Source organism: Ischnura elegans, chromosome 5 (genome assembly GCF_921293095.1).
Source record: "Ischnura elegans chromosome 5, ioIscEleg1.1, whole genome shotgun sequence".
NCBI classification, from domain to species: domain Eukaryota; kingdom Metazoa; phylum Arthropoda; class Insecta; order Odonata; family Coenagrionidae; genus Ischnura; species Ischnura elegans.
In genome coordinates, this window is record NC_060250.1 from 50,516,979 (window position 1) to 50,542,293 (window position 25,315).

General features: G+C 37.7%; 1 protein-coding gene and 1 non-coding gene across 2 annotated transcripts in view; one reads left to right on the top strand and one right to left on the bottom strand.

The window, feature by feature from the left end:
• LOC124159689 overlaps positions 1-20,411 on the top strand; it is a 45,482-nt gene extending 25,071 nt beyond the window's left edge. The window contains exon 2 of the mRNA XM_046535598.1: positions 20,022-20,411. Within this exon, the coding sequence (XP_046391554.1) occupies positions 20,022-20,411 (390 nt within the window). The remainder of the gene's footprint in view (positions 1-20,021) is intronic.
• On the bottom strand, positions 15,290-15,364 carry Trnan-guu. Its single transcript has one exon. It is a non-coding gene; the product is annotated as a tRNA-Asn (tRNA).
• Positions 20,412-25,315: the final 4,904 nt, after the last annotated feature.

The window sequence follows — 25,315 nt, forward strand, 5'->3', positions numbered from 1 at the left end:
TTAGGGGTAGCGTATGGTGGAGATTGCGGAGGAAAGCGAATTAGGAATAGATTTATAGGGATGCTTGTTTTCAACCTTATCATTGTGTTTTCTTTGCTTGTTCTAACTCTGTTCCTTCTAGTTCTTTTATCCCTACCCATAAAAAAGAGAAACATGGTCTATAGTCTGGAGCCAACAAGTTTTATGCAAGGGCTCTGGAGGGACCTTGGGTTTCTCAGAAGTGTCCCCCCAGCGAGCAGATTCGGATGAAAAAAAGAGAACTAGGGGTGTATTCAGGGAGTCGATGGTGAAGGCCAGTAAAAGAGATTCTGATAAATTTACAAGAAAAGAAGATGCTGAGTGATCCAGGAATAGAATGAAAAATAATTGGCGTTTTGGCGGAATGAGAATGGATAAAATATGAAAGAGGTGAAAATGGAACCGCTATCTTGATAATGGGTTTGGAAATGATCCAGGACATCATTATTGAAGACGCATCAGGGACATTTCAACCGCATGTCGAAGCAATTTAAGGGCTTGGAGAGAAGAATTTCTAGTCAAGGAAATGAACAAGAGTCGAAACACCAAGAACAAACTGGATTACTAAAAGTAATAGCAGGAAAGGCGATATGCGGTAAGATAATGAAGTTTGGCCTTGAATTTTATTCAGACGCTTTCTTACCAACTTTTAATTGGGTGTGCCAAGGGTGGATTTCATGTTAATTTTAACAAAGAGCACTCTAAAATTATATTCTTAAAAAGCAGGGTAAATGTCCTTATAGAGTGTTACTCTCCTATACTAAAATTTTAAACCAAATGACTTTCTCTAGCTCTTTTTTATGCACAATATGAGGTCATATTAAAGCTACAGTCCCCTTTTCACTCACTCAAAAGAGTGGTCAAATAACAACTGCAATGATTCCAAAATTGTAATTTTGAATAGCGATCCTAACATTAAATTTCATTCCTTAAGGATAGGAGAAGAAAGGTAATTATCAGAATTAAACTAAAAGATTACATACGCGTTTTGATGCAAATAGCTTTTATGGCGGGTTTAAGATTTAATGGAAATGAAAGCTGTGTTGGATGGTTTAATATCTTTATGTAAGTCAGCATGATAATCATTACTTACTTGTGCGAATCATGCAGTCTGAATCGTAACAATTTGGGGTAAATGGCCTATACACCAAAATTTTAATTACATTACACTACCAAATTATATAGCTCAATTAAAAATTCAAGTTAATTTTTTAGCATGTTAAGTAATGTCTTTAACCATAATTGCCCACAAAATCTTAAAATCTCTGGCTGTTCAACAATGGAATAGGGAGAAATATATGTGGAAACAAGACTTAAGTTTTCATATTTTTCCTGTTCTCAGTGTATTTCCAGTGCTTAGAACGTCCAAGAAACATGGCCAATAAATCTACCTAAATGACGAATTAAGCTCTCTTGGTAACAGATAAAGTCCATTTTGTACCCTAATAATAGATACCGAGAGCTTAGATATCGTATTGTCCACAATTTATTAACCGATAACTACACGTGTTTCAATTGTTTGACAATCATCCTCAGGTACTAATAGAATCTAATGTTAGTTAGTTTGAGAGTCGGGAACTATTCAATCGAGGCACAGAATACTTTAAAGAGGCTAGAATAGTAGTCTCAAGAAAATATTCTTAAACTGAAAATATTTACTCAGCATTGTATTGTATCCCATACACTCAAATTAAGAATACGCTCTTGGAATTCGAGTAAAATTTATCCTAACCTTTTTTCTCAGTAAGTTTCAGTCCGCGAACGCTAGATGGCACTAGTTCCGACTCAGTCACATAATAATATCCTCTGAAACCAAAAGTCACACATTGGATGTCAGCGTCAAGAATAATTCCCATATAATGAAAGAAAAACATTTTTTGTGCAAAAATCTGAAACCTTTTTTATTTATTATAGGTACCAATAAATCGTATGTACTCGTATTGTATATTAATATTGGTTGAAAGGGACTTACATTTTATTGGAGACTAATAAAAACGGCTCCGAGTTTTCATCCGCTCCTCCCATGGGTAAACCCATACAATGCCTCACGTAATGCCAGCCCTCCAATGGAAATCGTCTGACCGGAAGTGCATTTAACTAAGGGTTTACCACTGGAGACAAAGCCCTCGGGTAAAGAAGGCGCTGTCTGCCTCTATTGGAATATATCTTCTTTCAGCCATCTCCTTCCTGTAAGAGGAAGAGAAAGGGTTTTCCTTTTTACCTTTGAGCCGCCCTCCCTCCCGCTTTCTCCTGTTTCTCATCTTTCATCCTTTGATCTTTGCGCCCCCCCCCCTCCTCTTTGCTTCTGGACCCAGTCGTATCTTTTTATCGTTCTCTTTTGGTGCTGGGACTCGTTTTAAACTACGCCTTTAACCCGGCCGTTCAAGTTTTACTCACTGGCTCAATTGTGTAAATTTTGGAGCCTGCCGCGTCAACGGCTGTAAAATTTACATGATTTTCGGAGAGACTAAAGTCCCCTGGATGGAGAATCGAACCACGGACCTATAGCTTGCCAGGTTTCAGGTTTTTGATTTCCCAACTACAAATGTATCGAGGCTCATGGAAGTAGCTGTTAAGCCCTCACCCTCCATCAAGGATGTAAAAGCGAGGCAGAAAGGACTTCAAAGACGCCACAACCAGTTGAGAGCCTCAAACCAGAGGGGACTCCATAGAGGAGAAACAATTTCATCCCATGGTAGGTTGATTCCTGTTGCCGCTTCGGCCGCATTTTAATCGGTTTTCAAAAATGTCCGCGGCACTGTAATGAGTGCAATGCGATCAACATTTCTCCAATATTTTTCCTTACAAAGCTTGTAATTACGAGGAATAGCATTGGCAAGTTATGAATTTGATAGATCACACCATCATGTATATAAATCCCTATTAACACTACTAATTATACCTTATTTCCCCGTGAAACTAGAATAACTTTGTCATCAGTGACGCAAGTGTCGACTTCCGCAAACCCATTTAAATGCGCAGTGATTGGCAACACCTTTAGAGGACGACTTGAGGATCCTCCATTGTAATATTCGTGCTCTAACGTAGGCTAATTCACAAATTTCGGGTCATTTTGTTCTATAATAATCGCTAGCTCCTCGTTAAAACTTTCGCGGGTGCTCGTCATTGTGAATAAAAACTTTTGGGCTATGCCGCCGCGTCAATTCTGGGGTGGCCCCAACGTTTCCCGACCGATGCTGGTCGCTTTCTCAAGGGATACCTATGCGACCAGCATCGGTCGGGAAACGTTGGGGCCACCCCAGAATTGACGCGGCGGCATAGCCGAAAAGTTTTTATTCATAATAAGCGCTAGCTCATTCGTTTTGGGACCGATACGCTGCATATTTCCTTGCGATTCAAAATGAACGATACCTGATCAGTGGCATATACTCTGGCGCATTGTGAAGATGGTATATTTGAGGGGAATTTTTATTGATATGGTAGAACTCAGGGAAATAGACAAGAATTTACGGTATTGACTGATTATATGCGAAGATATACATCTAATAAATAGAAAGCAGTTAACAACATTTGCTCAACTTTAATTTCAAAATGTCACCTAAATTGAGGTTGAATTTTGAGATACTACCGCATCGAAGTAATAAAGGACGGTGGTTTTCCTGCGTCACTCAGTTTGCTTAGGACTTTCAGCTCTCCTTTGTTTTTTTACTCCTTTACTCCTGGTATTTGTGTTTTCAATTAAGTTTTTCGGTTTTTCTAATATTGCCTTATGATAATTTCAATTTAAGTGGACATGATTTGAAAATTATGTAGTATCTCACCTAGAAGGTGCCTCTCCTCACCCACCATGTCCAACTAAATGTGTATAGCAAATTCATTACGCTGTTAGAGAGAGTCCGCACGTAACGTATTTCAATTTTCCTTATTTTCAGTAGATCCCAGCCATTGGCGCTCTAATAATTACATAAATTTTAATCAGTTGGAGAGCTACTCCGATAGGAATTCTAGTGCTGGGAACAAGGCAGTACTACAGCATTTAAGAAAAAGGGCTACAGAATGGGAGCGAGAGTCATTGCAAGTCGAGTTGGGGGAATGGTGGAGATACTTCTCCTTTTCATAGGTAGAAGGCTTGTTCGTTTTGAACTATTGCTTGAATAAATACGGAATTTTGAAAAAGGGTCCAAGGTTTCTAATAACTAGCAACTGCATTACCCTCCCTATTAGAGAGAGAGAGCACGCACACAACGTATTTCAGTTTTTATTACTTTCAGTAGCTCCCAGCCATTGGCTCTCGGCTATTTATTTCATTTTTAATCAGTTAGAGAGAGTACCTCGGTAGGAATGCTAGTGCTGGGAGTAAGGCAGTACTACAGAATTAAAAAAAAAAGAGCTACAGAATGGGGGCGACAGCCATTGCAAGGCGGGGTGGAAATTGGGGGGGGGGAGAATAGGGGACTGAAGGATGGATAGGAGGCAGGTCGGGTTTTGGGGATTGAGTAGCGAGAGTATATTTAGTCTTTGGTGGCGAGGCTCGCTTGGTAGGAGTCCCAATAGTCCAGAAGGAATCCCTCTCCTCTCCCTCCCCTCCCTCGCTCTTTCACAACTCACTCCCCACCCCCCTCTTCCCCACCCCACCCTCCTCTTGTTCTGTCTCGCTCGGAAATAAAAGGAGGGCGGGTGGGCGAGTATTTTAAAAAAAATCGAGGCGGACTGGGTATTAAAGAGGCCGAGGAGGGGTCCTTTCGGAACAGTTTCATTGGCCTCGAACAAAAAAAATACCATGTGCAGGTAGTTTAAATTAATGTACGAAGGCGATACTACTTCGTGGAAATTCCGGACATTAAACATGGTAAATAAAAGAGCTAAGTACTTTCTTCAGAGTTGGCTCGCCCATTTAAAATGATGCTGCGTCGTTGAAATCGATCGGAGTACTTATAAAAGTCTATTTATACAGCTTAAAACCACGCTGAGTTATTGCTTGGGTTCGCTACATCGCGTAGGTTCCAAGCATATGATTTTGAGATATGTTATTACAAACTATGCATTGTTATCACTGATGATGAGATCCTTTGAAGCTATTAAGAGGAAACAGGGTGCAGAGAATGCGGATAATTTAACACTTATATTTATAAGTCATAAATGCTTTACTTCATGAGTCATCAACGAGTCAACGTCAATCAATCTTCATGAGTTCTTAATGTCATGACCAGAACGTGGTTGGAATTAAAGTTATCACACGGTCGCATTTTAAATGCTGTCTTCTTTTAATAGTTGTGAAGCCTAAGAGATAATATCTCCAGCTATTCAATATGCCCTAAGCGCCATTTTCATGCAACTATCAAGATTTCACACAAAAAATTAAGCGTTCATTCGATTGTTGCTCGAAAAGTAGTCCAGTCTATATTTTATTTTATCGTAATTTGAATAGTGTAGCAATCCTTGCATAATTTTTTTGCCGAAAGAACGTAAATACTCTAGCAATGATCAACATTTTTCGTATGTTCAGATAAGTTTTACCATCAAATTTGTAATGAAAGTGTTGTTTCTCTCGTATTTATATTTGGCCATCAATCAATTGAGACCAATAAGAAGGTCATATTCGAAATTTTATGAAAATGAAATTTATAGGGGAACACATAGATATACACACATGAAAATTTATAGGGGGTAGGATGGTGTTTGGGGCAGAATGGGGTTTTGGGGTTTCTTGCTACTAGGAGGTGCTGCCAACAATCAGAGAGTATTCGAAATAGATTAACCTGTTATTGCTCATCCCCTGCAGCTATGTTTTAACCCCACTTAGCCCCCTCCTTGTCCCTATACTGGATCCACCATTGCTTGATGATAATATTATGAGTTTATATAAATTTATGTAATACGGGTTAATCTTTAATGATGATCCATTATAGCTATGTTATTCAATTTAAAATGCTTATTCGAAATGTGGTGCTGCAGAAGAATGATGAAGATCAAATGGATCGACCGAGTCAGTAACGAGGAAGTCATAAGAAGAGTAGGAGAGAAGAGAAGCCTCATGAAAACCTTAACAAGAAGATGGAACCACCTTATATATATGTGTATTGAGACATGATGGTCTGATGGAGACAATCGTCGAGGGACAAGTGGAAGACAAGAACGGAAAAGGAAGACCTCGAACAAAATAAATGGAACAAATAAAGAAGGATGTGAAAGAGAAGAAATACTTAGGTGTGAAAAGATAAGCTGATGGGAGAATTGAGTGGAGAGCTGCGTCAAACCAATCCTAGGATTGTTTCACCAATGATGATGATGATTTACCTGCACAATTTCTTAAATTATTTACTCATCCCTTTCCTGAATTTTTGATATTCACACGCATGTGGCTATGTGTGGAACGAGCTGTATCCACATATAACCAGCCATGCCTTCGTGCAGAATCACTATGAAAGATTTTTTAAGTAAATTTATGATGATAATGTTTGAGGAAATCCTTGCGATGCTCATAGGCGATATTCGACGTGGATATATTATAGCCTTGGATATATTATATATTATTAGCCTTATATTTACTCAAGAATGGCGAACAATCTTTTGCTGTCAATATTGTGTATTTTATCGGTATGTTACAAAAATATTTGGAATTTTAAGCGACAGGTTTTGAGAATTCTTTCAGTAGTTAATTGAAAAATGTTAAAAATAAGCAGAACTATAGATGACTAATAATGTAGCATGTTGTCGCAAATGATATTTGGTTGCTAAATCACATCTCTTTAAACCTTAACAGCCTGAGCGCATTTATTTCTAAGCTGATACATACATTTTGAAATAAGGGGAAATAGTTGGTAAATTAAATTTCTGCCATAAAGGCGACAAAAATAATAATAAATGTGTGGTATTCTCAACAAAATATCGAAGAAATTGTCGCCATTATTCCGTCTTTCGTCGAAAACTATTTTATGCCCTTTAATCGATCGTATTTTTTTTTCTATATAACACACTTTAGCACACCTGCAAACCCGGCAGCCGCATTTCGAATGCATGGGCCATTATGACCGAGCTCCACATTTCTTTCAATGCGTCAGTTCACATCGCTGTCTAAGGTAGATGGGCAGGTGAATGCTTATGACACCAACCCTCTGTGAGCCATCGTCTTTCCTTGGCTATAACCTTGGTCGTAGTATTAACCTCAAAATCTTGCTGCTGACATTTCCATTGAATGACGTGAGCATCTTCAGGCTCGTCTTCCGAGGTAATGCAAGAAAATGAAAAGGATTCCCTGTCCATTTCTAATTCACGTCTTGGTAGCGCAAGTTAAATATGCACCTGTGTCTGAGTAAGAATACGTCGAGGTCGCTACGAACAGATTGTATTTTTTTCTCTCTCGATAATTTAAACCTACAGAGTCCCATGCCCGTTCAGATTTACTATCCTTCGATAATGGTTTCTTTCATTTCACAATTTTCACCTAGAGTTGTTCATTTAATTGAAAGATGTTAACTTTTTATTTGTTATGTTCTTCTAATTATGACGTTTTACGCATCGAACACCATTGCGTTTGCCTGTCATGGCCAGAGCGTGACTGGCATAAAATCTTTTATGCTGTCGGATTGTTAATACTATCTTCTATTACTAGTTATTAAATGAAATGCGTTTAATAGACAAAAGCCAATTGTGATATTTTTCTTCTTCATCATCTTAACTGTAGCTTAATTTTATTTCAGGAATTTATGTTAACTAGATTTACCCAGCTGTAGTCTTAAATAGAGTCCTCTTTGATTTTAGTTTGCGAAGGTATTATAAAAGCTAAATGAACTTTCTACTATGAAATATTGGACGTGTATACTAAATAAACATCTAAGCAACTGCACTTTTAGGTGTATTAGATGGCTGCCAATTATTAAATACGTGAAAATTGCATCACTTTTCGTAAGTGCAGCACTAATATGCTTTATCAATATAATTTCTCTCTTATCCTTGCCCTAGAGCCCTTACGAAACTGCTATATCAGTGACATTAAAAAATAAATGCTTTAATGCCAAGTTTTTCTATCTACTTTGCCTATCTAATTACTATGCACTCAGAAAATTTTTTTCTGGGAAAATTTGTTATTTAGTCACTTTTTTATTATTTTCTCATGTTTTCCCGAGGACAACTTGGACAGAAGACGACGCATTTTTGCAAAATTGTCATTTTGCGGATTTCTTTAAAAAGCCCTCATTTTTTCATATAGCGCTATATTGTCCAACTATTATACTGTTGTGTGCCTTTGATTTATGACCGGAATAGTTTTTTTTTTTTTCAAATTATTTAGTAAGCATCATGCTAAGTAAAAGTTCCTGAACATCGGATTATTTCTATGATATGGAAACCTTTGTTATTATTCCCAGAATGCCCTTATGACTTCTGTTCGTTTTAAAGATCTGGTTTGGTTTCTCGGTATTTGGAGAAGCCGACTGACAGCTGACGTCATTTGCATAATGAGGAAGGAGTCGGAACGGAAGGGTAGAAAGAAAGTCGACGTGGGCATTAGCTTGCTTTTAACGAAAGGCTCCAGGGGATCATGGTTTAATGTCCTATCCGACAGATGGAGTGCTATACTTATGGTGCCCTCCACGAATCACTGAAACAGGAGCCAGACAATCTCTGAAAAATCTCTTTCACTGCCCGGATTTGAACCCGGACCGAATAGGTGGGAAGCCAATACTCTAGCCACCATACTAATCCAATCTTCTTTTAAAACGCATTAAAATCGTTCGGTCCCATTCATTTTATATTGTTATGTCTTAAGACCAATCAAATTCAAAGCCCAGAACATCTTGAGAAGCAAATTCCCCAAATGAGTTTCAATCAGTTGTACACATATGATTAAGGAGCACATAAAGAAATACCCCAAACTAATAGTAAAATCTGATGTTTCTTTTTGTCTTGACGAAACGTACACCCTTTTATTCACCATTAAAACTATAGCATGGTTTTTTTGTGTCACAAATAGCAGCATAAAACTGCAGCGTACATCAGTAAAATAAATCTCTACCCATTAGAAAAATTCTGATTGGGGCATACGTTCATAATTTTCGATAATAAAGCAGAGCTCAGGGTAATGAAATATTTTTTGGAGTAAATTTAGGTAAATACATCACCTATTTAAAGTGGCAAAGGAAGGTATTTTAAATTTAATTTAATTTTCATCTATCTTTCGTGCTATATGTACTCAAATTTGACTATGTACTCGAGATAAATATTTCTTGAGCATCAGACAGCACAATCATACTGATAAACTCCTTGAAAGAAAATGTTTAGAAACCCCAAGAGGAGACCGGTCCAAATCAGGTTTCCTCCGAAACTGTTATTCTTTCATCGGGTATTTATGTAGTTTCCAAATGGCTAGACGGGACTATAAATTTGTTGAGGAAGAGATGGAAAAAGAAAGGATGAAAATAAGCTATTGGAGAACTTTAAAAATAAATATTTCGTTCCATTCCAATAGTTGTTTTGACCTCGAAGTCATTCAAGGTTTTCTTTTCCGTGTGACGTCCGATTCGAATCCCCTTGAGTCTGCAGTCTGAATAGGCGTGTCTGAGGAACCGAAACATGAAAAATGAGTGGGTTCTAAGAAAGGAACGTCCTTCGCTGATTGATTCAATTTTTTCGGCGCTGACTCGTTTCAAAAACTATGCATGGCCATTTCAACTGAAATCTTTTCTTCTTTTACTGCTTATGCAGCCAAATGCGTTTTAATTGGCAAGAAACCATGGATAATTTTTATTTCTTCATCGCAACTGGAGCTCAACTTTATTTCAGGAGCTTATGTTAACTAGTTTTATCCTGCTGTATTTTTAATTACTCCTTCATTTTAGGTCGCGAATGTAGTACGAAAGATAAATGGGCGTTTTTCTAAGAAATATTTGACGGGAATACTAAATAAGAATACCTTTAACTGCACCTTCAGGTGTTTTAAATGCCTACTAATAATAAAAAAGTGAAATGTTCACTACTTCTCTTTACCAATGATATACTTTGCCAATATAATTTCTATTTTTCTGAATTGCTGCGAAAGCGATCGTATTTATTTCCAGGTGGAATTACATTGTCAAAGTTTTATATACTACTAGGTAACTAGGTTTACTATTACTAGGTAAGTGCGAAAATTTCATACTTTCACCCTATCAGAAGATAACTATGTTTAGGAAACGGTTTAATTGGGATTTAAATAGCGAAGAAGATGTATCATAAAGTACCTTGTTTATACCTATTCTCTTGTAAAAAAATATGCAAAAAAAATATGAATACAATACAGGAAATGGAGTATGGTACCAGTACTAACAATCATGCCGTCTGATACTGAATTATGGCATGTATTTTACAAAACTTCTTTAAAGACAGTATAAGAAGTAACGATGTTGTCGAATAAAAAAATGTGTGTAGTCGATATACCTCGATCGAGTAATCGACATGGAAAAATCGAAACTTTTAAGTCAATTTAATGGGTGAATAGTGAGATTTGAGATTGAGATTTTATTTTTCGTAAGAAGCCGGTGATTTAATGTTTAAAATGATACCTCATTTATCACTGTAGGTGCAGTATTTACGGAACATATACGAATCACAGAAAAAGACCTTTATGTAGTAATATATAGGATACTCAATGGTTTCCGGATCAATTTTGTGGAAGTTCACAATGACAAAACGACTTCGTTTTCTTCCACGGATTTATTTTCTTGGTACTTATGTAGGATATTATTTTGTGCCTTGAATTGAAGACCGGCTTAGTTTTGTTCTCAAATTATTTCATAAGTATCATGCCATGTTAAAATTCTTTAACATCGAATGATCTTTATGGTACGGAAACCTATGTCACTATACTCATAACAATGCCATTATGGTGATTGTTTTCTTTTTAAGAGCCGGTTTGATGTTTGGTATTAAACATGTGAAATTTGGTTGTCCAATCCAGAGTGAATTAATGATAAACAGTTCACAAACAAAAACAGTTGCATTTATGACCGTAGTAGTTGTGTTTAAAAAAAATGATAAGTAACATGCCAATTATAAGTTCCTAAAAATCAGACAATGTCTATGATGGAAACCTGTGTTACTATATACCAGAGCAATACCTTTATGATGATTGCTCGTTGTAAAGAACTGGTTTTTGTTCATTTTTTTGCTTAATCTTTTCAAATATGACGACGCGGCTTTGCGAATGATTAAGCAGTTTTCTTTTGGACAGGAAATCGAAGAAAATACGACTCCCTCCAAAATATTTTCTGCTCTCACTCTTACAAAACCTTGAACTTCCCCTTCGCGAATCCGTTACAGTTTTTGCGCCTCGCTCAGAGGCTGTTTCAGCCAAAGTTATTTTAAAATATTTCGTCTCATTTTTTGCACCCTTTCTTTCTCCCCTATGTCCTTGGCATCTCAGACCGGTCTGGAGCGAAAGATTTTCGCTATCCTGTCGCAGGAAAATTGAAAGTAAAATGTTGGTTCCGATCATTGGTACGAAGTTATCGTAAATTGCTAAGCTTATTGTATCGTATGTACGTTTGATTTCAGTTAAATATTTCCGCTACCGTATGATATTTTCAGTGTTGTCGCATAAACTTACAAGCTAATGGCAAAGGTAACAAATATATCAGAATCATTTCCGAGTTGCTTTTAATAAATACTCTCATATACTAAGTTCTTATTAAAAATTTTGTAATGTCAATTTTATGTAAATTTGTATTTCGTGGATATAGATACCAAATGGAATACATTATTTTGAAATGCTGTAATGAAACCCTTTACCTGATTATTTTGAGTAATGAATTTTCTGAGTGCTGAGTTTCCTGAAAATTTTTACAACGCATAGTTGACAAATAAATCATTTTTACACGCATGCATTCCGGTCTCAGTGGCAGCAGCATAAAGTCATTACTTGCCAAACCAAAGGTCGTAGGTTCGATTCCCGTCGGATTAGTTTGCTCCCATCCAGGGCATGAATGTTCTTGTATAGTTAACTGTTAAATGTTACAATAACCGCGATGTAAAGGCCAAACAGCGCGATTTTCGGTATTGTTGAAATAAATGTAAAATTTATAATTACTTCACAAAAAAACCTGCTGAAGCATGAGAAAACCCAAAAACATACTTCACAATATCCTTGTTCCCTTATCTTGTGTTTTAATATTCATTTTCCCATTAGCATCAATCTTGCGCCATCTATTTCCTAATGAATGTGAAATCTGTGTAACGTTCTGCGTTCGCTTATAGCAGTTTTTGATGAATCGCGCTGTTTTCTTTGCATTTTTTTAAGTTCACACATTGAGTCTTCACGCTAGATCTCATTTACTCGCTGCGTATTCTAGCGATATCTTGAAGTGAGAGAAATAGCTTTTCCACTTTTTAATCGTAATTCCAATTCAAATCCGAATATACAGGGTGAGCATAAAGGCTTGCCCTGACAAAAAAAATTATTACCGAATAACCGTTTGACGTAATAATTTTTCTCTGGGGCTATACCCAGGACAGAGTCTTCACCAAACCAGCAGCAGACATCGACGAACTGAACTGCTGTGGGTACTGTTACAGTGCACATGTTACAAAACACCTGGCGGGAACTGGAATACCGCTTCGACATTCTCCGAGCTACCAAGGGGGTTCACGATGAACTTTACAAGCGTAAGTGGTCTTCATAAAAAACTAGTAAGTGACCTATGTAATAGCATCAAATTTTAATTATTATGTCAACAGTTATTCTGTAATAATGTGATATAATCAGAGCGAGACTTAATGCTCTCCCAGTATATTGCAGCCCTATTATTCTCCCTTTAATCAACCAGCCCTTGTACAATTCATCCATTTCCTAAGCCTATTCTTTTAGTTCCCTCATGTTTTTCTCCATTGTGTCATTCTTCATCTGCCCCAAATCCTTTTGTCTGGATTCTTTGGTGAATTTTCCTCCAATGTTTCCCCCATAGTATTCCTCATATGTTGTCTTATGACTTTGCCCATCCATTGGATCCTTCCGTGGCGTAGGTTGCTCCACAATTCCCTGTCATCTTTTCTTCAGTACGCCTTCTAGTTTCTTAACCTCTACGTCCCTTTGATCTCAAGTACCGTCCGCCTTAGCCAAGGCCCCGGGGACTTCACGGTTCTCTACCCTGTCTTTCTGACTTCCCACGTCTCTGATCCGTAGAGTTCATATTGCCTACACCAGTGCTTAACTTCCGCCATCACGCGTAACGGAACTTCTAAGCGAAAAAAAGGATACTATAATTCGGCTATCAGTTTTAAAAATTAAATCGTTTTTTGTATTTGGTAAAACATGATTCGTCATCGTAACTTTTATTTTAAGTTTTAAAAAAATTGGAAGTTTTCGGGGGAGGGGTAAAAGGGAAAAGTTTTCGGGGAAGGGTTATATTTGAAAATCGTGTGTGGATTAAAAGTGTGGGTATGCGTTCCGGTACCTAAAAAATTAAGCACCTACTTACACCAATTGTTTCACATGTTCTATTTTTTTTACTATCTTATACCTGTACTCTCTGTTCATATTTTTTATGCTAAAATTTCATGTTTGTTACTGCGTCACTATAAATTGGAAGAAACGCTGTATGTGAGCATCTCCTTAAATAAATAAATAAAAATATTATTTCCATGTCCCCATTCTAATTTCGGAGTTCATATGCTTGCATTAATTCAATGTAAGATTTATCTCTTAAACTTCCTAAGTGCCACGGCTGGTCGCATATCAACAGGCATTTCCGCGGTGGAACATCCTCGGGTAGAAATGCGCGGCATCACTTAAAGGTGTCGCACATAGCGGCTTTCTCTCTCTATCCACTTGTTGCCAGGGATGAAGGGGAACACCCTCTTCACATGTGTCCTTGCAACCCCTACCCACCTACTCCTCCGCCTCTATGAATGCTTTCCTCCCACATTAATTTTTTACTCTCTGCTCGCCCTTGCTTTTCTATTAGCTGCCTGAGCTGTTGACTTTTGCTCTCTCTTCCAATTTATAAAGCTAGTCCTACAATCTAGTCGCTGGTCTGCACTTTCTATCGTGCTACTCTTGACTTTTTTCCAAAACGTTTGAGGAATTACTATATTTGCTCCGGCCTTTTCTGCTCACTTTGCAAGTTCTCACCATTTTTGTCTGCCGTTGGCCCCTTAAGAATAGTTTTGTTTTCATCTCGTTCACCCCAATACATTTGTATAAATCAGTCAGTCAGTCTGTGGTCGGAAGTGGGTTTTATAGTAGGTACATAGATTATCCAGTAACCATTTCGTTAGGCCTATCCTGGGCAACTACGGGGATTCCGAGGTTGGGAAAATGTGCAAGATCGTTAATAGCTTGGGCTCAAAGTGTTGAAATCCTCTGTGTGTGGAGAGAATAAACTCTTGTCATGTAAAACGACAAGTTTCTGTTCAAACGAGATCTTCCTAAATTAAGGTTTAGCAACAGGTGATACATTGTTGGCTGAAAGCTTTTCGGGTTTCCAACCGGGTCAGGGTCTGCATGGTGTAGGCCGATATTTCGTTGGGAGACTTTCCCAACATTCTCAGGGGTGATAATGCCGATGTCGCTGTGCTGTGATATAAATACCCTCCTCCTTAACCTAGGTTGTCTGTGATTGGTTCGGGATTTTTCTTCCTTTCTCGTCATATTCATTGCCGGGTTCCAGGCGCTACTTAGTTGTAGTCCTCGATCTCTATTGATGTTATTTGGGTGAAGGCGGATCTCTACGGCTTATTTGGTAATGCGGTCCCAATCAATGGCGTAACTATTGGGGGGGGGGGGGATGAGGGGATGGATAACCCCACCAAAGCCTCAGAGAATAAATATTAAATATATTGTCTAGTTATGAGATATGATAACTGCATCTGCCTATAATCAAATCTTTAGTGCCAATATAATGTAAAAATGTATTTCCAGACATGTAATTTTTCAAAAATTTGCCGTTTACCCTTCCCCCCGTTGCCATTCCTGACCATCCCACCCCCCCAAAGTATATTCTTAGTTACGCCACTGGTCCCAATAACCTATAGTCTTACCGAGTTGGGTAGTTTCTAGCACTTGGAAAGTATCCAACCGCATAGATATTTAGTAGTGGTAGTATTAGAGGCTATTGGGACCGCATTACTAAAGAAGCCGTAGAGATCCGCCTTGACCCGGTTGGAAACCCGCGAAGCTTTCATCCATGCTATTCACCGGGAAAATATCAGATTCTTCGATAAATGTGTTGGCAATAAATACAATCAAATGATAAAAAGACAATGGCCAGTTTCAGTTGCGTTTAATCGTCCTAACAGAACTAAAAAAAAAAAAGAAACGAAGCGTATAGTAAAAAAAGGTCGCCCCCGGGGTGGGCTCGAACCACCAACCTTTCGGTTAACAGCCGAACGCGCTAGCCGATTGCGCCACGGAGGCTATGAGAGTTTTTTAAGAGCTTTTTTAAGAGCTTTCTAAGTTTAAGAATTGTTTCTTTTCGGTTATATCTAACTTTTAGTTCGATAAAAATTTGATAGAAAATTTAGCGTTTTGACGATTTTTCCTAGGGTTTCAGACGATTTTAGTAGGGGTCGTTTCTATGACTTTTTTCCGTGTTTCTTCTCGTTCACTCCTAACATTTGTCTGATCAGTCAGTGGTCGGAAGTGAGTGTTATGGTAGATTTATAGGGAGCCCGCCGGACTTCGAGGGATGACGATAGGGTTAGAAGGGAGAGGATAAGAAAATCCCAACGCCATTTTTAGGGCGACGTGGGCCACCACTAGCGAAACCATAATTTAATGCGTCTACGGAAAGGAATGATTTGCCAATGGAAAAGAAAATTCCTACGATTTCCCGTTGATATATGAGTTACCCATTCAGAATGTGGATAGAAGAACGTTGACGATGGCTACTGTATGGAGAAGGTGACCGAAAGCGCAGTTAATTGGTGCTGAGATACACGGCAACAACATTACCCTGTTCTTTACGAGAGGTGCATAGGGGACCACGGCTTAACGTCCCATCCGACGGATGGAATACTGTACTTGGAGCACCCTCCAAAAATCATTCAATCAGGGATTGGGCATTTCACGAAAAATCTCTTCCAACGCCATGATTTGAACCACGACCTACTAGGTGGGGAGCCAAAACTGTAACCACCAAGCCATTCCGATCTCAAAAGGATACCGTCCAAATCATAAATCTGACGGGTGTGCCCATAATCCAGCTTTCTCTCTCTTTCCACTTGTTGCCAAGGGAGACTCTTCATCTGCACCCCACATTTGCCAACTCCCACTCCTCTACGAATCCTTCCCTTCCAAAAGAGTTTTTTCTTACTGCTCTCCCTATTTCTCTCCTCTCTCGGTGTGTTTGAGCTTTTAGCTTTTGCTCTGTTCTAAATTTTAAGCTAATCTCGCGACCAAGTAACATCTTTCACTTTATTTCGCGCTTCACTTTGCTGTAGTTGCAATATTTGCTGGAATGTACTTATTACACATTTTTTGCTATTTTAAGTCATCCATTTATAAAGAGGAAAGAAGAATATTCAGAAAATATAACTCGCTAATCAAAACATAACTGGACTACTTGTGACTATGATATTAATCTATGTGGCATTCAGAGGTATTTGCGACTCTTTTTTTTTCTTTTTGAAACAATAGAAAAATCGTAGCAAAATTTAGGTGGTCAAGTATTTTATATTTCATACAAAAGGCACTCACAGTAAGTCCAAGGATGGGATGTTGAAGAAATGGTTGTTCTTCTTCTCCTTATCGTTGCAATGATTGTTGGAGACATTTTAAAAATATATTCTGAGTTTTTTCAGTTATTCTATTTCTAAATATACCATTAGATTTAGAAAAGATAAGGAAATATTTTCTTGTGAATGTACACTTGATGTGTGACCTTCTCAGATGCGGGTAAAAGGTTAATTTAGTTTCATTGCCATCATTCTATTTCCAAAAGTCGAAATTTCTCTTTTCTTTTTGGGTTTTCATTTTCTAACGAGGCCTTGTAGTAGTAGAAACTTTTTGCTTTCTAAGAGTCCCACTTTCATAAATATTTTGTTAGCATTACTATTATAATTTCTCTCGTCTCGGTGTCAAAAGGATGTGCCGCTGTACTTAGCAAATTTGTATCTGGATGTCTGGCCTTCTGTGCATGCTATATTAATGAAAAATACGCCATTCAAAGGAAATTTTATTTTTAATTCTGATTTATTCTTTTATGAAAATTTCAAAAATGAAGGCACATTGTTTAAGCATTTTCGATATTTTACAACAAAACATGCGTTATAAAAACAAGAAAAATCCATTTTATGAATCTACATTAATTTTTGCTACTTTCATGGGGGCGCGCGCACCCCCATGCGTCCCCCATATGTATCCGCCACTGGTCACGCTGTTAATTTCTGAGCGTGGATCTGAAACTCGTGTCTTGACAGTGAAATCTCTAACCTTTTCCCCATACTTTCCCTCTCTTTTCTTTCCACCCTGCCACTACGGTAATTATTATTTATTAAAATTATGAAGCAGTACTCATAAATGTAAAAATCTGGAAAATATCTTGTATTTCGAGCACAAATTTCTTTTATATATTCAGAATTGTCAAGACATTTTTCGGGTTATCTCTCGTTAGCATCCCCGGGACAGTATTAATAGGCAAACATTTCCTCCGTTTGAAATCTTTAATTATTTAATATATGAGAGCGTCCTTGAGGTTCAGGTTTCAATGAAACTTGTTAAAAATATTAACAGGAATAGCTAAAAAATGGCTTCACTTTAATATGTTAAAATTTTGTTTCTGTAGAATCTAGGAGTCATTATCTGAAAGGCATGGCCCATTAAGTAATTTTCACCCAAAGTATAAAGTATCATAATTTTGTAATTATTTCCCTATTGAAGTACTTGGATTTGGAATCGGCATGAATTCGTTTTCATGTGGTAAAAATTTGCCTTTCTATTAATCAAGTGAAAAATAGTCATTGAATTTTTTGTGCTTTAATACACAATTTTGGCTGCATACTAACTCACTTTTTTCTCTATGAATTATGAGTAAATATTAGCGATGGCCCATGATAGCATCAGACCTAACTGGACAACTTATAATAATTAGTAAATATGGGAATGCTCTAGATTTTCGAATTTGTTCATTTTGTCTGAAACTTGATATTTTTTTTGCCTATTAATACTGTCCCGGAGATGCTAACGAGAGATAACCCGAAAAATGTCTTGACAATTCTGAATATACAAAATACTGCAGAAGACTTTCGGAGTTGAGGTATTTTAGATGAGGGATATTCAGCGGTATAATTTTATCTTTTAGCGTGATGTATTCTTTCTGTTTTTCTTTAGGGTATTACAGTGCGCCCATATCTCTTCATATTTAGGGCTAAGTGAGAGTCTTGTAGCAATTAGCAGCATTTTGCATCTATTCTCGCATTTTCTCGTATATCTGTCCACACTCATTCCGTGATGTCTCTTTTTCTACCGCGTAATTTCTTCCCCGCCTTACTCCTTTCCAACTCAGAATCATGAGTAAGGTCACTCGGAGGAGAAAGTTGTCTGAAACACTCTTTATTGTCTTCCCCTACTCATTCTCTCCCCTCCCTTCCTCATCCCAGTCGCATTTTTTTTTTAGCTCCTAAGTACTCGACTATAGCGGCATCTTTTGCGCCTCATTCTCTTAAGGTTTCTTGAAGGTCAGGTAACTGCTTCTTAAACCACTATTTTTTATATAAAGCAGCCCAGGTTTCGATGAGTAATCATCATTATCAGGAGTAAATTATTATTTGATAAAAATTTTCTCGGGATTCTGACCGGGTGTGGTATTGCGTTAATTCTCCCAACGTTTCAATGGCTGAGTCTGCCATCGTCTTCAGGGGTTAAGTCTTAATGGTACTTTTTCACGGTACTTATTAATTTATTCATATCCCTGGTTGCCGTTATTGTTGTGTGCGGATGTAGCGATTAATTATGGCGTTCCAGGCACTGCTCAGTTGGAAGCCTTTATATTTGTTTAAGCTCTTCTCCTCAAGGCTAATAGCAAATGCCTCCTTTACAATTCTATCCCAATAGTGAAAGATAAAGGCTTCCAACTGAGCAGTGCCTGGAATGCCGTAACTAATCGCTACTTCTGCACACAACAATAACGGCAACCAGGGATATGAATAAATAAATAAATAAGTACGGTAAAAAAGTACCATTAAGACTTAACCCCTGAAGATGATGGCAGACTCAGCCATTGAAACGTTGGGAGAATTAACCCAATACCACATCCGGTGAGAATCCCTAGAAATATTTCATCAATCTATACGCCGGGAAAACCTAAAATTTTACAAATTATAATTTATTTATCTCATTATTGTAACCTAGTTACCTAATGGAGGAAGAGATGAATTTTGAAGCGGACGCCAAATAGGAGAAAAGGATAGGTAAAGATATTCGCTTATCAGAGTGTTGTCCTGGTTTTCAACAATTTTTAAAATTTCAAACTGCTCTCCTGAATCTAATTCGCGGCGGTCGTTCCATATTATTAAAGTAACTATTCTAAAATCACTCCTATAGCAGTTATATATTAAGTGTTTAGCAAAATTACTTTTTTCATCTTTGTTATTTCTGTGAGCTCTTTAAATGCTCTTTATTCCTGGCATCGAAGCATCTTCCTGTCTTCCCCACGTAAGCACCATTGCAATCGCTGCATTTCAACGAATACGCGCCACATCTGTCAAATAGGGTAGTTACCTTCATCAAAGAAAACGAAAGGCATTGATTTCGATTCGTTACCCACCATTAGTGTATTCATAATATACAAATCATTTGGTTTTAGAAATCTCAGTTTAGACGAATGTCAATGGCCAATATTAACCTCATTTACAAAAGGTCAGATTGGCGGCCATGCGATGCCACTCCACGTGACGTCACAGGGACCTAGTTTATATCCAAGTAGATAGGAGTTTTACATCGTCTGAGATTACCAATGCATGCATGAGGCACAGAGCTCAGGGAAACATCTCTCAATAATCACCTATTAAAATTGCTTAAGGTTAGAAAGCTTCCTTCGTTTGATATGGTATTAATAATCCTTATTTAATCCAAGTACTACCTGCTAGCAGGTAGTACTTGGATCTGGGAAGCTCTGTCAAAACTCAAGAGCGATGAGAGTCCCATCATACTGAGAGCGGATAAAGGCAACGCAACCGTTCTCATGACCAGAAAGGACTACAACGAAAAAATCTCCCAACTTCTGGACGATCCTGCATATCAGCAGCTGAAATCGAACCCTACCACCAGGATAGAACGACAAGTGAAGGAACTCATCAAGAGGTCATCCATCCCTCAGGAGACGCAGCGGAACCTCATACCAAGTGCCGAAAAACCACCAAGATTATATGGTTTGCCGAAGATCCACAAGGAAGGAGTTCCACTGCGACCTATAGTGAGTCAAATCGGTGCCCCCACTTACCTCTTATCAAATGGAGTATGGTGATTCGTTTGATTAAGGAACCAGTAAATATTTTCTCGTAATTAAACATTGATGGAGAAGGCTGTTATTTAAGATTTTACACTTTCCCAGCGAACAGAATATTTAAAGTTTTCTCGGGATTCCGGGCGGGAAAATCAATCTCTTAGAAAAATATTAGAAAAATTATTTAAATTAAAAAATTTAAATTATGTATTAGGAAATCTAATCCGCGCGGAATCACGAGAAAAGTTTAAATATAAGGCTGTTTATTTTTCCATATGATATGCAATATAAATTCCCTTAACCCTTTCAGCGCGGCGCGCCGATATATATCGGCTTTTACCGCTCGGATGAAAAGTGCGGCGCGCCGATATATCGGGTTTTACGTTATTGTTGTCAAATTTGAGGACATTGAAATTTAAATAAGCTCTTATAAAAAAAAATTTTTTAAAAAAACCAGCCTTTATATTTAGATTACAGGGGATGAGCAACATTTATATATGACACAAAGCAAAAAAACTCAGTGACCCCGAAAAACCAAAAGTGACGTATTAAAAAAGTCACTATATTTATTAAATTTTCAGTGAATGGTAAGCCCCCTATGTTTCAAAATGCCACCCCTATGCTTTTAAATGCCTACTATGTGGATGTGCCTAAAGTGGATAACTTTTACTGTGGTCGCAAAACACGAAAATCGACCATTTGGAACTTCTTAGATCAAAAACATGTTTTGGGGGGCTATAGGTTGACTGGGGGGTGGTTAAAGGGGGGTTGGAGAGAAAAAGTTATATTTTCATGTATTGTCATCGGAAATGAAGAAGTGTGCAAAATTTCAGCGTTTTTGCTTCACAGGAAGTGAGTCAAATTTGAGTTACAAGATTTGTACCAGACAAACAGACAAACAAACAGACAGGTTGGTGAGTTGATATAAAGGCTGGAAAAAAACTTAGATATCAGTAAACGTATAAAAATGTTGTGATTATTGTCCAATTTAATGTCATTAATTAAAAAAAAACCGCTTAAAGATATCTAAAAAATTAACTATATAATGTTTATTTTTCCTAGTGGCTACATTTTGTTAAAATACCCTCTGCATTTTTCGACTGTACCCCGAGAAGAAGGATAGCACTAAAAGAGTTAAACACCCATGGAGTACTATTATTATCAAGTATTTGTGTGCGAAGTACAAGTATAGTGCACCCCGTAACGTGAGAAACGTGGTGGTGGTACCGTGGTAAGTGTCGGCTTTGGGTGGCTATTTCAGACTGGTGATTAACTCAGAAAAACCATTATGAATATCTCTATTTTATGAATCTCGCTCTTTTTTAGTTTCGGTAAAATTCTCCGATAGTTGCTTTTCATCTGCTTCTCAGGTCATTGTAACTTCAGAAGGTATGGATGAAAAAAGCAGACTCTTTTCCTCGACGGAGATCATTGCCAAGAACTCTGAAACTGCTTTCCGTGCTGAAATTACCGCGAGAGTATTTCAGGGCTTTCTTCCCCGACGCTAAATTCTTTTCAGGATGAAAGTCAAAAGTGTTTTCGTGGTTTTTGTCCCCACGAAAATAAATTCAGATGTTCTTGCTGCTAACATATTTATGACCTACGATGTTCGTTTGTTCCTTTACCTTGAAAAAGAAACTACGGAGGCCATGTGTGACCGTCATGGCGGTTTAAAACATTAATTTCAGCTCTGTCGACATCAATTTTCTCCTATATTTAAAAATGAGTCCAAGGTCATTTCGGGAAATATTTTTTTCTGTGACAAAAATGTTAAGAAATAGTCTTCGGAAGTAAAATGAAATACTTATTTTTTAGTTTCTTCAGTGTTATTCAAAATTTTGAACCGAACCTAACAATTAACTGAATCGACATGGTTAAATTTACTTGAAACTTTATACTTTAACAGCCATAAATTTTATGAGCTAACACATGAAACAATAATTAGATTATTCAAAATAATAATCTGTCAAATACTGATGTATGGATCAGAAACGTCGATACTGAACAAAAAAGAGAAAAAATCGTTGATAGTATTCGAAAATACGGTGTTACGTCAGATATATGAACCCTCTTATGAACAAGAGAGGTGGAGAAGAAAATTCAATAAGGAGATCAAAGAAATCTATTGTAGGAGAGACATAATTGGTGACATTATAAGCAGAAGAATAAGATGATTTGGACGTGGGCGGAGAAAAGGGGACGGAAGTAAGATGAAGGAGGTTAACTGCTATTTTAACTGTTAACTGGTATTAACTGCTATTTCAGATCGCTAGAATATTTTCCTGCTGCATCCGACAGATATGAGGGCAAATAAATTTCCCTAAGTTGCATAAAAGTCGGATTTATTTAAATATTAACTTTATTCCTGAGAAAAATATAAAAATACAAAATAATTATGAAATGTAATATGCCTTCAACATTGGCGGCCTCAGTGGTGGTGGGGTGAAGTCCTTGCCTGCCTAGCCTAAGGTCGTGGGTTCGAGTCCCTTCTGATTAGGTGGCTCCTCTTTATTTGCATGGGTGTTTTGGTTTTCCCTTTTTTGTGTTCGAATTTCGGTTGTAAAGGACATGTTCTGTTTTCATTGTAGCCGGAAATAAAAAAATTAATTTCTAGCTAAAATTAATTTAAATCTTTATTATAGAATAAGATAAAATAACTTTGTTATATTCCACACTTCTTTTTAATAGCACGCCCCGGGTTTCAGCATCTAGTGCTATCATCAGGTCAACGATATAACAAATTTATTTTATTCTATAATGAAGCAATTCCACAAAATAACGCCTTAGACCGTGTCTTATATTAAATCTTTATGGCGTACTTAATCACGAATAAAATATTTGCTATGATGCCTCTGCTAATAACAGCGTTTAGATACCCTGAGTAACAGACAGAGTTTATTACATACATACATACGTTTACATAACAGAGTTTATTAACCCAGAAACATAATTTAGAGACGATTTTATAATTCCTGGTTAGCGCTAATTATAAGATGATGTGACCGGCAGCTTTACCTGGCGGTGACAGAAAGTTCTAGTTAGCTTGAAGTCTGACCTAATTCAGAAGCTGACCAGGACTTTCAATCGCCTCTAGATGAGGTTGAAAGCCATATAACATTATGGTTAGCGTTAAACAGATATCATAAAACCCGCCCTTAAAAGAATCATGCTGATGATCGGTACAAAGCCGTCTTACCATTGTCCTTCGCAAGAGAGAAAATTTAGAGCTGTTTTTAGCGGTGGAGTCTCATACCTCTCGTTTCATGTTGGAAATCAATCGATTGTATATAAATTCAATGGAAAGGAAATAATGGGACGGAGGAGTCTTGTCTTTTTTTTCAAGAGAACTGCTATTTGGGGTCACTAGTACTTTTTTCCGCTACATCCGGCAAAAAATGAGGACAGCAGTAGACATCGATCAGTTCTCTCCCGTTAAACCAACTTCTCCCCTACAACACCCGAGAGAAAGAGAGAGAGAAGGCGTTCGCCTCCCTTACCCACTGCAATCACTACTCCCGGCATCATCCCATGCACCATGACCGTCCGATCATTAAAAATCCGCGTCTCCTCGAATTCGTTCTCGCCATAAAACTCACTGGCCACCTCGCTTTCTCAGTCCGACCGTCCACCGTTAATTAGGAAGATCTGAAAGACGGTTCGCATCCCAACTTTTTAGATATTTTTCCGGAGTAGCTGTGGACTCGTTCATTATTCTCTTTAAATTAGTTTTCATTTCGATGCACCATACTGTGCTCACGTCGTTGACCGCATTCTGCAGAGACCATCGTGTTTACTCCCGCGAAATACGGCTGGTTTAGATTATGAAGGAATTGCAGCTTGCAGCTCCATTTGTATTTTTTTAAATTCCCAAGCATGGTAAAAATAATTTTAGATTGAGTGGCCTGACTCGCTTTCCCGCCACTTCATTCCCTCAACTGTTCATTACATCGCAAACAGGATCATATCTTTTAACTTGTTTCGTTGGTGCATATGCTAAAGTTTGAACGGTAAGAGAAAATTTGCATGGATTTTACTATTGGATGGCTGACAAAATATTGAAGCGTTCCATATTATTTTTTATAATTGATAGCGTGTTGAAGACGGTAGCTTCTTTGTTTACTATCAGAACGATGGTGTAGTTAGATATAAACTTTGCACCTGACCGAGTGGCGATTGAGGTTAAATGCTTGTTGAACCTGCCCTCACCATGGTAGAAATTCCACCGTTCAAGGCATGGTTGAACACTTTTCGTTCAGCAAACATATTGAAAGAGGGGGCTGAGTTGTGCTTGATTAAATTAAAGGCGAAGTATTAATAAATATATTGGCTTTTCTAATCCTTTGTCACGGATATTTTTACCTTAGTTAACATTATTACCCAACTGGAGGAAAAATCACACAAAAGTCACATTGTGAGGAAATTCCCGAGTTAATTTCTTCTTCTAAATTAGTAATTTTGTTTGCTTGCAGATTCGCAGCTTATTATAAATTTGTTAAAAAAAATGATGTATTCAGCTGCATTACGTCCCTTTGCAAGGAAAACATTAGTCTACTCCATGCTCGCTTATAATTATATCGGAAGCTCTACTCTAATTCAACGCTCTTTCCGTTAAATATAGGTCATATCAGATCCGAAATGAGTCGCTAAGTGCTACTGACTGGTGATCGAGAAAGGGAGCAGTGCTACACCCCCTCATGGATAAAGGGAAGTTTATCTGCCGCCTGGCAATCCTACCAGGCACCTCTTCCCCTCCTGCTGCTCGTCTATCCCTCATCCTCGATGTGAACGACTCTCGTTTCTTCTTTGCACACGCATTTAAACTGGAAGTATACATATACTTCTTGCGTGAGATAGCGTTATTCTCCGAGGCATCAAATATGCATAATCGCGAGCGCTATATCATCAGATATTCACGCAGAAAAAGA